Genomic DNA, 17,798 nt, shown 5'->3' on the forward strand with positions numbered 1-17,798 from the left:
ACTCTGACCAAGAATAGAAATTTCAGCTAAAAAAAACCACACACACCCATTTCTGAAAGTTTCATGAACATGAGAAAATTAGGGAATAGTTTATAATGGAATTCTGTCTGCAGCTTTAACTATATAAAATAAGTCTTTTAGATCAGTGTCTCTTGGTTAGGGGAATGTCTGTACTCATTTGTAATTATACACATAAAATACTTCTCTTTTATTTTAAGGCCATGGAACATCCTTTAACATAGATTGTAATGTCTGTTCTTGTTTCGCTGGAAACTTGATATGTTCCACTCGTCAGTGTCTTAATGAGCATAGCTCAACAGAGGAACATCGTATGTTTACAGGTAACATTTTCCAAAATACAGAAACTTTACATGTTCATTTGAGTCCCAACAGTAAAGTAGAAGGCTGACTTAGAACTCTTCTTCCAGTTTGTCCAGAAAATTTTCAAAATTTCAGTGTGGTTCTGTTTCTTTCTTTCTTTTTTTATTTTTAAACTAAAGGCTGGTCTACCCTAGAAGCTTATATTGGTATAGTTACATCTCTCAGGGGTGTGGATTTCACACCCCTGACAGATATAGCTATACCAATGTGACCTCCAGTGTAGACAGTTCTAGGTTGACAGAAGAATTCTTCCATCAACGTAGCTACTGCCTCTGCGGGGAGTGAGCTACCTATGCCAATGGCAGAAACCCTCCCACTGGCATAGGTAGTGTCCACATTGAAGTGCTACAGCAGTGCAACCTCAGGTGTAGTGTCTTAAGTGTAGACATTATCTAAGGGTAGGTCTACACTTACCGCGCGGGTCGACGCGGTGAGTTCGACTTCTCGGAGTTTGAACTATCGCGTCTAATCTAGATGCGATAGTTCGAACTCCCCGCGCACTCCGGTCGACTCCGGAACTCCACCACTGCAAACGGCAGTGGCGGAGTCGACCTTGGAGCCGCGGACTTCGATCCCGCGGCGTCCGAACGGGTAAGTAGTTCGAACTAGGGTACTTCGAGTTCAGCTACGCTATTCACGTAGCTGAACTTGCGTACCCTAGTTCGACCCCCGCCCTTAGTGTAGACCAGGCCTATGATTTTTGCGTTGAGTTGAGGCCAAAGAAGGTCAAATGACTTGTCCCAATACAGCTAGCTCAGTTATTTGTTTCACCTGTTGGTCACACATACCCTAATATTTTGTACATTTTCTGCCAATGAAAATATACAAGCCAAATTACTGATCTGTATATTATTTTTTCAGGTCTACCATGTAACTGTGCTGATCAGTTTGTCCCAGTGTGTGGGCAAAATGGACGCACATATCCAAGTGCATGCATAGCACGATGTGTTGGGCTCCAGGACAATCAGTTTGAATTTGGATCGTGTATCTCCAAGGATCCTTGTAACCCTAACCCTTGTACCAAAAATCAGAGGTAAAGATTAAATATGTAAATATATTTGGCATTTTTAATTGATAAATCAGTTTATACTTCTTTCCCTAGCAATTATACTATATACTGTAAATTACAGCAATAGTTCACAAATCAAGTAAACAAGTGGGAATTTGTGAGATACCTAATTTCTAATTTTGCAATAATCAGACTGCAATAAGTGTCTGCATTTTGTTCTGTTGATTATTTCTGGAATGTTAACATTTTCTTTAAAATGCATGCTGCAGATTCTACTTTTAGAAATAAAACAGATTTATTATATAATTGTTATAATGGGGGGACTGGATGGTTTATGGAATTGGAAATAAGATATGGGGCATTTTACCTCCTTGTAACCTTTGTTCAAGATACATCTGATGTCTGTTCAGGCCAATGCTTAAAGAAAGGAATTGAGTCAGGAGTGATCTGTGCCTTTTTATCTGTAAAATAAAAACAATACACACTGTTGTAAAGCAATTATAACTTCTCTGGTGAAAGGCATATATAAGTGCTAAGTGTTGTTATATTGCTAATTTGTGAAATCTCTCAATAGTCTCTGTCCAGTCCCTGCTATTTCATTTTAACAGACAGTCAGATAATCTTTAAAAGAACATAAACAAAAATGTGGCGCAATACCACTGACAAGAGAACTAAAGTTGTGTAATAACTAAAATGCACAGCTCCCAGTATTAGTGTCTGTCTATTTTCAGTCTATCAGCAAAATCTATAGAACACAGGGTAATAGACCTCAGCGACAATTAAGGCATGCTCCACAAAATGATTGGCAGTATTATGAGCAGATAGAGGAGATTTGTAGAACAGCCATTTGGCTTTCTATCGGTACATTCATCAAACACTACAGGTTGGGTTCTCTACCCTTAGCAGAGGGATATCTTGGTAAAAAGGTGCTGCAAACAGTGGTTCCCATATAAAATTCCATATAAAGCATTTTGTATAAAAAAATGTATTTGTGTTAATTTATCTTTGCATCCTTTCCCTCTCTATTTTTGTCCTTTGCTGCTCTGTATTTCCGTTCAATGACAGATTAGGGGAGATGTCACTGTCAGAAGAGAAGTTTATATTGGGTATTAAATTTTTCAGTTCTTTTTTTTTTCAATCCTAGGCTTCATATATATGTTGAACATAAAGGACCAAATTCCATTAACTGATTGTTTTTAATGGTTATTGTATACTATCTCAAGGCAGTGTTGAGCTAGAATTGTGCAACATAGCTGTTTTTGTTCATAAAAATTCAGTCAACCTTTTGCTTTTGTTTGTTTTGGTATTGGTTCAGATGGGTTCATACTCTGAATTTTGCTTGAACCTATATTTGCAAAGTGAAACTCAGAAACCGATAGTTTTAGCAAGGTTTGCCCCAAACCCACCACAGAACACTTGGGGAGAGGAGGATTTGTATTTTGAATCTCATCTCAGGTTCATAGATCTTCATGAAATTTTATGCAGTACTAGGTTTGTAATTAACCCTGAAACTAGATTACCTGAAATATTTTGTTACACACGTTTTCTACAAGTCTACTTAGCCATACCTAGGTCTAAAGCTTGTGAAAGTATGCCAAAAGTTAATGTTCCCCTGGATATTTTGAGTTAATAAACCTACGTAATGTGAAAATGTTATTAATTTATGCAGGTGCATACCAAAGCAGCAGGTTTGCTTAACGAGTTTTGAGAAGTTTGGATGTAGCCAGCATGAATGTGTGCCAAGACAATTTAACTGTGACCAGATACGGGATCCTGTTTGTGACACAGATAATATTGAATATAACAACTTGTGTACTTTGTACCAAAAAGGAAAAAATGTATCATACAAGGGTCCATGCCAGGTATGAAATAGTTTTTGCAATATTTACCAGATGTTCAACAACATGCTTTAATGTTCCATTTTCATTTGCTATGTCCAACCAGAATTTATTTCTGGTTCACAAAAAGATTCTCATTAAAGTAATGCTTTCAAAAACATAGTATCTGAATTGGGGCACTCAAAAAAATAAAATATATATAAAAAACAGGGTGGAAATCAAAGTAATTTAATCCCGATTTAAATAAGCAATCTGGAAACCTTGATTTAACTAATCAATTTTAATGGTGTTTTGCATTTGTACTTTAGTTATTTTCTTAAAGAAATGTTGATTCTCATTTGTTGGTAACCATTAAAATTTATTAATTTGCAACTAAATATAGACTTCACACTGCATTTGGTGCTCTTTTTGCTAACCAGGAAGATACACATCTATACACATTTATTTAGCTTAAATTAAATGTATTCAAATTCTTAATTTTTACTTTTTTATTATTTTAGAAAAAGGTGAATAATGTATTTCTTATTTACTAGATACATTTTTAATTTTTTTTCAAATTCTGGCTAGAAATTTAAATCTAATTAAAATGCACAAAATATTTTAATTTACAAAAAAAAACTACCTTAAATATGCTGGAGAATAAGAAAAAAATTTTTTAAAAAAGTTTGCATTTATTATTTTCTGTAGTTGGTGAATTGAACTGATTGGTTTGGGTCACCATATCAAGATTTTAGATCTAGTAGATCTCATCCTCACACCTATTTTGATTCATAGATTGGAAGAGCAAAACAAGCTTTCCTGGTTTTTCAACTGCCAACTGGTTCCTTAACTTTGAATGATCCAGTCATCGAACTGAACTATTCTCTCTGCACCTGCCGAAGAGGCTACTGCTCTCAAAAGCTGGTGCCAGGTGCTTAGACAATGACTTCCAACAGTTCAGTGATATGCCTTATTTTAAACTTGGCAGAAAATATGTACTACCTAACATTATTTCTGCGTTTAATTTAAATGATATTAATAGATTATAATAAGTTTAGCCTTAACATATGTTTATTTCAAACTGAATTTGATTTTTAAAAAAGGATTTTTTAAAAATTTAAATTGGATATTTTTGTTTTGTTTTTTTAAATCATGGATTTTTATCCACCCTGAAGTAAAATAAAAGTAGGATTGAGTGAGCAAAATTTTGATTCCCAAGCCACGTGTAAAATAAGCACTATATATTATGGCCAGTTCTGTCAATTCAAAGTTTCATAACTGTGTTCACGCCTGGACTCTGGGGACAAAACAAAAGTTTTAGGCATGATTATTTATGTATATGTTCTGATCATGTTAGCATCAGGTTTTGTCATATATTTTTCTTGTTAAAGGAAAACTACAGTGATTAGTTACAGTATCTTGGATAGCTAACTAAATATGGTGTTTGCTAGATAGAACAGAGCTGTTTGAATGAAATATATTTTCTCTAAGTATATTTTCATACAGACTAACCACAGATCTTTTTAACTGATACATTTTTTAAAAAGCAATATATTGTATATATATTTTCGCCTTTGCTATCCTCCTCACTCACTCAACCCAGCTATCTCTTCATTGCTTTCATGTATTCCATTATTTCTTACTACATTTGTCTTATTCTGATTTATCTGCTTCTTGTGGCTGTCATGACTGGGATGTGGATGATCTGACCTAGTGGTCAGAGCAGGAGTTGGGAGTCAGGCCAGGTCAAATACCAGGAGATCATAGTCTGAGATACGCCAGAGGGCAAACTGAGAGTTGACTGTCAGGAGTCAGGCAGAGTCAGTTACTAGGAGATCAGAAGCAGGAGACAAACTTGAGAGCAGAGCTACAGATCAGTGGCAGTCAGGGTACCAGGAAGGGTAGCCAGGGGAGCAGGAGGCCAAGGAGGAAGCACAAGGCGCACAGTCCAGAGCAAGGTGAATCCCAGTTGCATTGGCAATTTCCTGTTTTTACGCTGTGTATAAATAAGAGCTGTGGACCAATTAGGACCCTCAGCATTCCGCCAATCAGCTCCTAAGATTGGGGTCCTCTGAGTTCAGCTCCTATTCTGATGGCAGTTAGCAGGTCCCTGGGTGGCAGGTTGGAACCTGCTAGCACCAGAGAGCCCCGGGTAACAGGGTTCGTGACCCACTGTCCCTGACAGTGGCCTTGGAGTTCCTGGTTGCAGGGCCGGCTTTAGGCCTATCCACCACACCCCTCCCCCCCGCCCCGCACTCCAGTGAGAATCCTTCCTGCTAGAGGAGCCTTTTTTTTTTTTTCACACCAGCAGCACTCACCGGGTCTTTTGACGCACTTTGACGTACCGTACTTCGGCCTGGCGGGGTCTGGTGTGGGTGGTGGTGGCCACTGCCACTGCTGAAGAGTGAGTGTGTGAGTGAAGTACTGCCAACGCCACCCACAGACTTAGCCACAGCCCGCCCCCAGTTTTTTTTTTTTTTTTTTTTTTTTTCGCCCCCGGGCCGCCGCCACTATTCCCCCTGGGCCCCTGGTTGGCTAGTTCTGTCAACTCAGTACCAGCCTCTGTTTATCTTACCAGGGAGATCTGCACCTGCCTGGTAAATCAGACATTTGTGTGGCTTGCTTTGTCTTGTTATGTATACAGACCAAGAATTCGCTGTAGATAAGACATAAACCAGCTTTGATTTTTACTACCTTAGAAGTTGTTTCAGCAGAGTTTTAATAGCTATGTCAAGAAGAGACAGTCAGAAAGCAGCAAAGTTCCCTTTTACATTTTCTTATAACACTATTAAATATACAATAGCTATTTTTCTAACATTATTTAATATACATTGATCTAACACAGTTCATTATACAATTCTTTACAAGGTGCACAAAGATCAAATGTCCATAATGATATCAGCTACCTTTGCTGCTGCTGGCAGAGGTATTATTGTCAGGGCTGTAGTCCCTAGCAAGGGAAGATAGAGTTGGGCTTGTCTCTCTTTTTTTTCCACTTGAGAGGAATCTGAGAATAGTGTGGGGTAACAGCTTATCTGGGAGTACTCTGGGGGGGACTTTGAACTCAATTTACTTCTCCCCTTGGTCCAACAATTTGAATTTGTTGGCTTTTCAAGTACACTTTTCCTGAGTGTGTTGGTTTGTTTATGTTGATTTTCTTTTGGGGCGGCATTGGGGAGTTATTGTTAATTGGCACTAGTTCAGTTGGAAAAAAATGTGTTTACTTTTATGGTGGTTTGTACGTATGCCTAGAAGGCATGATAGGGACATTTCTACAAACTGTAAAAAACAAAACAAAAGTCAGGCAGAAAAAAAACACCACCACCACCAAGTACCAAACAAATATACATATGTTGGGCTGAAATCTGTAATAACAGTAATACATTTTACTCCTTTGAAGTAACCTCATGTTTATAGTTTTAGATCTTTCTAAATCCTTTATTTTATAAAGTAATTTTAAGAACATGAAAAACACTTCCAGAATTTGCTACTCTTCTCCCTTTTTTGTTGTTGTTGTGCCCGTTTCCCAATACCTGATTTTTAACACCCTCATTTCCTGTCCCTTAACAGAAGTAAATCTTAGGTGCCTCTTAAACCTACCATAGTTATGTTCTTCTGTTTTCTTCTCTGGTAACTTATTCCTTTTGTTTATTATACATTGCATAAAATTGCATGGGCTATTTACGCTAGATTTCTATTACTGACTTTTGACACACTTTGCTAGCATGAGCATTGTATCCCTATCAACTTTAAAACTACTATAAGGTCATCCTGAAGTCTTGTCTCCAATGTAAATAAACCAAGCTTTTTGCACTTTTTTACAAACTCTCTTTTTCAGCCCTTCTGCAAATCAGTGGAACCAGTATGTGGACATAATGGTGAAACCTACAGTAATGTGTGTGCTGCCTATTCTGACCGTGTGGCTGTGGACTATTATGGACATTGTCAAGCTGTCGGAGTTGTCTCAGACTATAGTTTACAAACAGAATGCACCTCTGTTAAATGTCCTCCTCTTTCTGCAACTGGATGCAAACCAGTTGTTGCACCAGGTATGTTTGTTGCTAATGCTTAATCAAGGTATGAGAGTGTCTGAAGACTACTCATATAAGCAAGTTGGGGGGTGTGTGTGTGAGAGAGAGAGAGACACCATTACAAGACTTATTCTGAGGACTTAATTAGGACTTACGTGGTGCATAAGCCTTCTGATAGACCTTTGTGTGGAGAGGATTTCATTAATATTGAAATGTGCCTTCAGAGCTGCCTCCATTTCACTGGACACCCATGGTGCAGATGAGTGACTTTTTCCAGTGTATAGCCAAGAGGGGTTTGAATATGAGCTAGCTGGCTGAGACTGAGCTGACATAAGATATGTTCTGCTTGCGCAGAATCTGCTGCTATACCCATGGTCTGCATTGGTTTTCATTTGGTTTCTGTGAGAAGTTAGCTGGTATTTTTGACATATAATGCCCTAAATGGTTTGAGTCCTACTTCTTTGAAGGTTGCCTCTTTCTTAATGTGATCCCTTGGCAGTTGTAATCATCTGAGGAGCTCAAGTTTATAGACTCTGAGTTAAATAGTAGGGGGCTTGTTGTACAGCATTTTCAGTGAAAGGTGTTAGACTCTGCAACCTAATTGTCTTGCTTATCCCTTATTTGTTATCATATTGTATGGTGATGGCCTCCTAAATCGGCAGGCAACCTGCAGTTATTTCTGGGAGATGTGTGAACTCCCCATTCATTCCAGTGGAGGGCTGATTTTGAAACCTAAAAGATGACAGTTCAAATGTTAACACTCTTAACTGTGTTTCGCTGCTGATGTTTGATCTCTTAACAGACTTTCATATCTCACATGGAGAATTTAATAGCAAAATAAATAACACATGGGCCATTGTACTGATGGTATTACTCATTTTCATAATTTATGGATTCAGGATCTCCATTTTTATTTATTTATGAGGAAAGCTACCACTGAATTTCCAGTCTGCTGTGGCAAAATTCACAATCCAGACCGATCCAGCTTACTGCAGAATATGCATGGCTGTAATTAGACACACCAAAAATCATATCATTAAATATAAAATCTATGTCCTCTTCTGCATTAGAGTTCAATTTTAGTCAGAATGTGCTTTGTATTGAACTAGTGCTTCACTTGTATACATAAATATTTAGCTGTTGAAAATACAGTAGTTTTCCACAATCCGTAATGTGGATACTACACGGCAGTGCCAAACTGTATTTAAAATAGCAACAGCAGAAAACTACATTTTTGGGACAAGAAGGGGAATGTGCTTTATTTCAAAGTCAGAGCAGAGGAATGATAAAATGCCTAGTCACAAGGTAAAAATTTCAGCCACCATGCTAAAACCATTTTAGAGATTTGCTGTTTTCTTGTGAGATCTGGAGGCTTCCCACAAAATATCTGACTTACGTACTAAATTTGAGTGACGTCAACCTGCTGTCTGCAGGACATTTTCATTGAATGTTATTTCTTAAAAACATTCCAGTTATTGTCTTATCCTTGGGTATGTAAATAACTAGTGTTGGACTCAGTTTGAAGACTGAATCTTCCTTCCCATCCTAGACTTGTCACCCTCTTCTCCAAAACACATCAGTACCTCACCCTTGGGGCCCTTTTGTGAGACATACCTTTTAAATTAAATCTCTGTATCCCAATGCCAGCTTCTTCTGCAGTCCACGCTTGTCACTGTTTTGATATTGTGACATGCTCCTGCATTCAACGGTGTGTTTTCACCAGGTGTCTCTGGGTAGTACTGCAGAGAAAAAGGCTTCATATTAGCAGCTATCAACACTAGAAAATATTGTTGGGACAGCAAGGAAGCGGGGAAGCTTTCATAGACCTGCTGCTTTTACATCTAATAATTTATGGGAAGATAATTTACAATGCCAAAGAAGTCCAGGATCCAAAAACTTTATGCATTTCATTCTCATGCTTCCATTGATCTGTAACATGGTCTGTCTGCTTTTAGTATTGCAGAAGTAGACATATGAATTTGACTTATTTGCTAAGAAGTCAGGTGGACACTGGTGAAAGGGTACCATGACTACAGTAAACAAGAAGTTTGAAATAAGGGCTTAATATTTCAAGATTCTAAGAGGAAGCTGAAAATTTAGAGATAAACATTAAGGCCAGTGTTTCCCAAAGGAGGTGCCTAAAATTAGACTCTCAGGCTTAGTCTACACTAGCAATTTACATTGGTATAACTGTCACTCAGGGGTGTGGAAAGTCACTCTTCAAATACAAACATAGAGCCAACGCCCATGTGACGGAGCGATTCTGGCGGGACCCAACTGAGAGTGCCAAATCAGGACCAATTGCTTAAACTGGGCAGTCACAGCCCTAGGCTGGGGTTTTTCCACCTCTAAGGCAAACCAAACCAGCCAGACAAAAAGGACTTTGGTCTCACCCCACTGGCTAACCACAAGTCACACAAACAATTTCCTTAGACACTCCAGTCTCCCAGCATCACCACCAGTGCACTCGTCCTGGGGATGAATGGTTATGAAAACCAACACCCCAATAAAAGAAAAAGGTTCCCTCGATCCCAAAGGACCAAGCCCCGGACCCAGGTCAATATACACATCGGATCTTACCCACAAATCACGCTGTTGCCAATCCTTTAGAATCTAAAATCTAAAGGTTTATTTACAAAGGGAAAAAGGTGGAAATGAGAGGTAGAATTGGTTAAATGGAATCAGTTACATACAGTAATGGCAAAGTTCTTAGTTCAGGCTTGCAGCAGTGCTGGAGTAAACTGCAGGTTCAAATTAAGTCTCTGGAACATCCCCCGCTCGGATGGGTCCTCAGTCCCTTGTGTAGAGCTTCAGTTCGTAGCAAAGTCCCTCCAGAGGTCAGAAGCAGGATTGAAGACCAGATGGAGATGAAGCCTCAGCCTTATATAGGCTTTTCCAGGTGTAAGAATCTCTTTGTTCTCACTGTGGAAAATCACAGCAAAATGGAGTCTGCAGTCACATGGACAAGTCTCTGCATACCTTGCTGAATCACAAGGCGTGTCTGCCTTCTCTCCATGGGTCAATTGTGTAGCTGATGGTCCTTAATGGGCCATCAAACAGGCTAGGCAGAGCTAACACCAGCTTGTCTGGGAGGCTTACAGCACAAACTTGAAATACAGACAGCATAGAGCCAACATTCATAACTTCAACTAAAAATGATACAGACATATAGACAGCATAATTATAACCAGCAACCCATAATCTGGTCTTAGACACCTTAGATGACCCCCTTTATCTAAGATTTGGTGCCACTGCAGGACCTTGGTTGCAACCCATGTTCTATATGGTCCCAATTTATATCAATAACGTCACAGCCCATAACTTCAGATATAAAAATGATGCATGCATACAAATAGGAGGAATATATTCAGTAGATCATAATCTTTGCAAAGATATGTCACATGGCATATCTAGCGTAAAGCATATTCCAGTTATGTTATGCTTATATGTCTATGGAAATATGCTTATACGTGTAGAGTGCAACATCAATTATATAATAGGATTCTTACTATCCCTTCAGGCAGGTTTGTAGTCAAGCAAATTGAAATGTTTGTGTCTCGTGTGTGTGTGTTTACATTCACTGTTAAATTTAATATGTGTGAGTATGGCTACATAATAGATATCCATATTTATTTTATTGCATGGAGAGCTTCAGCAGAAGGAGCCATCTGAAAAATATGAGTATTCTCCTTTAACTGCCAAACAACTTTATAGAGATTTTGGTGTGCGTGATGCATATTTGTCCCCATTTGTTGCCAAAGAGTCTTGGAAATAACTCTTATGTCCAAGAATAATCTTTGTTTCCATTTACATCAATAAGAAAGTATTGCTAAATATTTTGCTTATGGAAATTTGTGTGGAACTGCCATAAGTTGTACCCTAGAAATCTGAGCTTTAGCAAACAGTCCCCTCTAAGAGTTACTTTAGCTGAGTATGTGAGCTTTCCTATTCTTCTCTAGAAAGATTAGTGATGAAAAGCAAGCCTGCCACCTGTTAACAGTCACACTAGGTTGCTATCAGCCTTTTCACAGAAGTACAGGAGCTAACAGATCATACATGTTTTCATGCTACAGAAACCAAATAATTTAAATATGCAGAAGTAAAATGTTCTCAAAGTGTATGGATTGTAAGGAAGGATGGTCCAGTGGTTGGAGTGCTAGTCGGAGATTCTAGAAACCCAGATTCAGATCCCCCCCCTCTGCCAGACTTCTTATGTGATATTGGGCAAGTCACTTAGGGCCAAGTTTTTAAAGCTATTTAGGTGTAGGTGCCTTAATACCTTTAAAAATCTTGCCTTAGTCTCTTGGCATGCCTGTGCTTTTGAGCTGGGGGTGATTCCCATCTCCAGGAGACATGGGCGCTAGCTTTCATTGAACGTGCCAGCTAAAAATAGACAGTAGCTGCAACAGTGCAAGCGGTAGGAGGGGCTAGCCACCCTGATTACGTGCCCATTGGAGATGCTACATGCACACTCGGGGTGGCTAGCCCCTCCCACTGCTTGTGCTGCCATGGCAACATTTTCTTTTTGGTGTGCTAGCTCAATGAGAGCATGCACGAGAGTATGTCTCTTTGAGTTGGGAATCACACCCCCAACTCAAACTGTAGACATACCCTCTTGGTGTCTCAGTTCCCCATCTGTAAGCTGGGGATAATAAGATATGTACAATCTCACAGGGGTTTTATGAGGATAAATGCATGTAAGATTGTGTGATGTGCTCAAGTGTTCATGTAGTTGAGGCTATTTAAATGCCTAAGATAAATATGTTGTGATTTTTTTTTCCTGAGTGGGGCAGAACCAGAAGTGGGGAAGAGGCTTTGACTTTTATCTCAAGACTGTCTTTAGTCACCCTTCTGGCTCTCGAATTTTTCTTCGGAGTGTTCAGTGGTAATGGGGCAGTTGGGTGGGGCTGCAGAGGTGGTGCGGAGGTCTGGATGAAGAAAGCTAGTTCAGGGAATGAAGTAACAGCAGCTCTGGAAGACAGACACCTGAAGAGAGAGGGGAGAGTAATAGAGCCACAGTCAGAGGTAGGTGGTAAACCAGGAGCCCCAGGGAAGAGGTGGCTAACAAGGAAAACAAGTATAGGTGAATATAGATAATGTGAAATCTTAGAAGAAATCTGCCTGACAAGCCAAGAACCTAAATCCCAACATGCCATAACTGTGTAAACAAGTTAAAATTGTGCATTTACACTGCAGTCTTTTGATTACACTAATTCTTTATGCAATCAAGCTCTTTCCACCTGCATCTATAATAGTTACAATAATTTGGTATCTTTCTTGCTGCTCTAGTTCCCCCATCGCCTCCATCCCAGTAGTTATTACAGACTTTTGGATACGCCCTTTCCCGAGCTGTGCACATGTAGTGTATCTTGCCTTGTGACTTAGCATGTACTTGCATATTTTTGTAGCTTCATAGCAATGTGATACCATATTGAAGCGATTAGAAGTTGATCCTATGACTTGGCATTGAAATAGCATTTGATGCATGTGGGATTGGATGGATTTTGAATTGCAGCTGTTAAACATCAAAATTGCACAGAAATTTCACAACCCAACCACTGACTGAAAAGGTCTGTTTTCATAAAGGAAACTTTGGGTTTGGGAGTTTTGTTACTGTGTATATCATTTACCATTTAATTTTGACCTTCACTTGCTTTGAAGGATCTGATTAAAACTGTGAAGTGCAACCTACTTTTGTTTGTGTCATGTAGGAGCCTGCTGCCCACTGTGTGCTGGAATGCTGAGAGTCTTATATGATAAAGACAAGCTGGACACTTTTGCCAAGGTAAAGAACTATAGCCATTTCCCATGTAAAATGGCTGAAAATTTTGAAGGGCAGTTTGTGACAGTTGGTTGTTTTAAAAAAATTGGAGTATTAACCACCAAAAAAGTGTAATAAACCAGAAAGTTAAAAATACTCCGTAACTGTTCCTTTTTCATAATTAGGAAGCATTTGTTTTGCTTTTCATCGTCTTAATAATTTTTCAGTATGTTTTAGTCATTGGTATTAAGGTGTAAGAATTGAACTGTAATAGAGAAGGTCCAAACAAATACTATCATGTGCTCCATACAATTTTACAATAGTTTTGTGATATAAGATTGCAGCAGCTTAAATCATTTAAATTGGAGAAGAAAAATACCTGTAAGAACATCCTGTCCATTCTGTACTAGTGATGGGATTGTTCCTTTATAGCTTTCAGAATTTGATGTAGTATTACTTAATATTTTCCTACTACTGCCCTGGGAAGTAGTAGGAAAATATATTCTGTTAATGTATCTCTCTCTAAGTACCTTTACTCTGATATTTTCCTCTGCTTAATTTAACCTCTTTCCTCCTGATACACCTCCTGAAAAAAATTCTTTAACTTTGATTGTTTACACTCTTCTGATACTTTAAAACTATGATAATTATCTAAGTCATTGTTTAGCCAAACTATTCCTAGTTAACTCTTTTTAACTTCCACATAAGTAAGACTTCCTTCCCCTCCCTGTGTTCCTTTCTCTAAACCTCCAGTTTGGTGGTAAATTTTTCTGCCGTTGAGTGTCCGGAACTCAAGACAGCATTTGAGATGCTGCCTCCCTAATGCAGTGTATAGAGGAGCTACGTTCCCTGCTGGCCCATGGTGTGATGCTAAAAATAACATTTGGTACCACCTCACGTTGCTATATCTTGTGATAATGAGGTCTGATATGAAAAAAGAGAACATTTTTTTTTCCCCTTTCAACACAGTGTTTCTCATTTCAAAAAAGACAACCAACAGATGAAACAGAGTAACTCCCCAACAACAATTGAAACATGATATCAATATTTAGACAATTATGTGGAAGCTATGCTAATTATTTACAAGCATGCAATTTCTTCCTGTGATGAGTGTTCATATCCAGGATACAGTTTCTCAGTACTTTTCCGGAGTGTCTGCAGTATGCAAACAATCTCTTCTAAACAGTTTGCTTCTATATGTTGTATTCTCTGAGTTAAAGAACAATAATTACAAAATGGCTTAATGAAACTGTCAAATAACATAAATCCCAAATTTGACCCTGTAATTGTCCTCACTCGAGGTCTGGTTGGGAAGTGTGGTCTAGTGGTCACAGCCACAATCCCGGACTGCCAAGGAGGTTGTGGGGAGGGGAGCCTGGACCCTCCCACTCCACCGGGCTCTGACTCAAGGCCCTTCGGGCTACCAGTAATCTGGAAACCAAGGCTGCTTAAGGCTGTCCTCCCTGGGCCTCTTCCTCTCATCTCCCGCCTGGGGTCAGCTCAGTCCAAGGCCTGCACCTGGTGGGGAAATCCAAACCAAAAGAAATAAGAGGGTGTTACCAATGTCCAAGGTCATAGGATACTTCCCTCTCTGGTTGTTTCTGCTGTGGGTTCTCCCTTCCCTCAAGGATGGTCCCTTTGGGCAGCGGTGTCAGAGCCTTTAGCTTTCCCTCTGCTCTGCTGGAGCTGTGTGCTGCAGGTCTGCTCACCTCCAGCTCTGCCACCCAAATGAGCTAATTCCCTGCCTTTTAATTCCTCTAGCATATGGAGCATTTGCTGCAGGTGTGGCGGGGCAGGGCTGGCTGAGCCCAAAATAATCCCTTAACCTCTTGGTGCTCAGTGTGGGGTGTGTACACCACATCACAGACCCTAAAGGGAATCATGTAATACTAGTAGTTCTTTGAGGAATGTCCCTGTGGGTGCTCCATTTTTTTGGGCGTTTGAGCGCCCCTGCACTTCTAGTCATAGATTTAAGGTAGCAGTGCCCTGGTTGGCCACGCACACGCTGCTGCCAGCTTGTGCTACTCTGAGAGGGTACTGCGTGCGCGCAGCCAACTGTCCCCCAGTTCCTTCTTTGCCGCCGTTGGCTTCGGTCGGAACAACCGCAGTGCCTCAGAATAATCTTCCTCAGAATACTTTTTCCTTTCCTTTTTGCCTAAAATTACCCCTTCCTGTTAGCTGCGGGGTTCCTGTCTCTTCCCTTTCCTTTTAAGAAACAAAACAACCAGAGACACTCTTCAAACGGCTATGCCTGGCTCCCCAGGCTTTAAACGTTGCCTCACCTGTAGACTGTCAATATCAGTCTCTGACGATCACTCCCAGTGTGTTCGCTGCCTGGGAGACTCGCATTACGCAGAAGTGCCACCACAGCGAAAAGTTTAACAGCAAGGACCAGAAAGGCTAGGGAACTCCAGCTCAAACTGATGCTTATGGAGAACTCCCTGCATCTGACCCTGAGCAGGGGACCTCTCCCCACCAGCTCGCTCACTCACCAACTGCTGTGTCAGACATGGGATCCTCCTCGAAGATGACCACAAAGGATCCAGCCCCCATGAAAACAAAGAAGCGGTCACACTCCTTCCCCCAGGGAGAATCGCCATGCAAAAAGTGATCTCTGACCGCTAAATCTGCCCCAGTACCGTCGCCATGCAGAGCCTAGAGAGCTGCAGCTGAAGTTAGGTGCAGACATAGGAGGCACACAGAGGTTAGTCAGTGTCTGTGCTGCCAGTGCTGTGTTCCTATATATTATAGCAAGCCCACAGCACTAACCTCTGTGTGCCTCCTATGCCTGCACCTAACTTCAGCTGCAGCATTTCATTAGCGAGGCAGCCCTTTTAATTGCCTCCACCCTGGGCACGCCTCTCTTAGGCACAGACAGCAGACCAGCCATGAGTCTCATGGCTACATCTGCTGGCTCAGCCCCTCCTCTCTCAAGCGATAAGGAGGATGAAGTGGCTGTAGGGATGGGCACACCATGCCATTCATCGCCCAAACCTGGAACCTCAGGGCTACAATCCACAGTGTGGCAACCCCAGGGCCTCAATGGATACCCCCCAATGGCCCTCCCACCAAACTGGGGCCCATGGGTTCTATACAGGACTCACAATGTTCAGCCTTCTAACCAGTCCAGATCCAGAACACCAAGATCAGCTAGATCTATTTCACTGGTTGCCCCAGCTACCCCTGAAGTTGCCGGGGAGGAACAAGAGGGCAATGAGGACTTAATAGAGGGTGACAGCCTACCTCCTACCCATATTTCTTCATCGTCCCTGGAGGATACAGTCATGCTTCCCTCCACACCGGGGGATGACTTTAAATCTTTCCAAGATCTATCCAAGCATGTGGCCAATTCCCTAGGCATCTGCTTAGAAGAGCTGCTAGAGACACAGCATGAGCTCACTGACATTCTCTATGCCTCTTCTATGGCCAAGATTGCATTGCCTATTAATTCTGCCATTATGGACCCAGCAAAAACGGTCTGGCAGACACCGGCCATGGCCCCACCTTCTTGTAAACATTCAGACAAGAAGTATTACGTTCTGGGTTCTGGAAATTATATGCAAAGGCTAGTCCATCCCGTTCACCTCTATTCCACCAACCCACCGCCCTTCCCTGTTCCTCTTCAGGGAACCTTCTCACGAGCACCTTCTACAGCAGGAAATAAATCACCTCCTGCAACTCGGTGCTGTAGAACCTCTAGCTCCCAAACACAGGAGGACCAGGTTTTATTCACACTATTTCCTCACCCAAAAGAAAATGGGCAGCTGGAGGCCCATATTGGACTTGCGCAAGCTAAACAAGTTTATCAGAACTCAGCATTTCAAGATGGTTACCATTGCAACTGTAATCCCAGCATTGGAGAAGGGAGATTGGCTCTCGACCTCCAGGGTGCTTATTTCCATCTTACCATACATCCTGCACACAGAAGGTTCTTTCATTTCACAGTAGGCAACCTACATTTCCAGTACAAAGTGCTCCCATTTGGACTTTCCACAGCCCTGTGAGTTTTCTCCAAAGTCCTTGCTGTGGTTGCAGCCCATCTTCACAGACAGGGGGCAATTGTATTCCCCTACCTAAATGATTACCTGTAGATGGTGGATGCTTTGTCACTCACTGCAACTCTGTTCAGAAGACTAGGCTTACAAATCAATGGCCTAATTCCGACCCAACAGTTGCAATTCATAGGTGCCCATCTAGACTGCACCATGGCATTGGCAAGTCTACCCCAAACAACACTTCCTGACATTAACAAACCTCATAGCAGCCATAAAAACAGCCTGCAGACATCCACCAGGTTATGCCTCCAACTTCTAGGACACATGTCAGCAACCATGCTTGTCTTTAAACATGCACAATGTCATATGAGGCATCTTCAGGCATGGCTCCGTACAGTATACATTCCTCACAGACATTCCATTCACAAGCGACTAACCATGCCCACCACGATAAAGAACTCATTATCCTGGTGGACAAACCATTCCAACATCTTCAGGGGTATCCCTTTCCAACGACACACCCCATTAGTAACGATAATCACGGATGCATCTCTCCTGGGCTGGGGGGCACGCCTATCCGAACATACCATCCAAGGCAGATGGTCCTCCATGGAGTCCATGCTCTACATAAATCTATTGGAGCGCCGGGTGGTCTGCAATGCATGCCACCATTTTCTGCCCCTCATTCACAACAACACAGTGCAGATCCTTACAGACAATTTGGCCACCATGTTTTATATCAGTCGCCAAGGTGGGGCTCGATCTTACCCGCTCTGCACAGAGGTGGTTCACCTTTGGGAGTGG

The 17,798-nt window shown here is 41.1% G+C and overlaps 2 protein-coding genes across 10 annotated transcripts in view; one reads left to right on the forward strand and one right to left on the reverse strand.

Moving 5' to 3' along the window:
• Positions 1-17,798, forward strand: part of RECK (reversion inducing cysteine rich protein with kazal motifs) — a 150,974-nt gene that overhangs the window by 117,034 nt on the left and 16,142 nt on the right. For all 8 annotated transcript variants that reach the window (XM_039527833.1, XM_039527837.1, XM_039527829.1 and 5 more), the window contains 5 exons: positions 219-341; positions 1,243-1,414; positions 3,060-3,252; positions 7,046-7,256; positions 12,950-13,023. In XM_039527833.1, coding sequence (XP_039383767.1) covers positions 219-341; positions 1,243-1,414; positions 3,060-3,252; positions 7,046-7,256; positions 12,950-13,023 — 773 coding nt within the window. The remainder of the gene's footprint in view (positions 1-218; positions 342-1,242; positions 1,415-3,059; positions 3,253-7,045; positions 7,257-12,949; positions 13,024-17,798) is intronic.
• Positions 1,784-17,798, reverse strand: part of LOC120399517 (zona pellucida-binding protein 1-like) — a 76,970-nt gene continuing 60,955 nt past the window's right edge. The window contains exons 11-13 of one of the 2 annotated variants that reach the window (XM_039527843.1): positions 14,296-14,517; positions 8,853-8,977; positions 7,875-7,970 (exon numbers count right to left, since the gene is read on the reverse strand). In XM_039527843.1, coding sequence (XP_039383777.1) covers positions 14,478-14,517 — 40 coding nt within the window. In that variant the 3' untranslated portion in view covers positions 7,875-7,970; positions 8,853-8,977; positions 14,296-14,477. Of the gene's footprint in view, positions 1,852-7,874; positions 7,971-8,852; positions 8,978-14,295; positions 14,518-17,798 lie in introns of those variants that run through there. The other variant, XM_039527844.1, reaches the window with a different exon arrangement.

The sequence above is a fragment of the Mauremys reevesii genome, linkage group 2 (assembly GCF_016161935.1).
Source record: "Mauremys reevesii isolate NIE-2019 linkage group 2, ASM1616193v1, whole genome shotgun sequence".
Lineage (NCBI taxonomy): Eukaryota > Metazoa > Chordata > Testudines > Geoemydidae > Mauremys > Mauremys reevesii.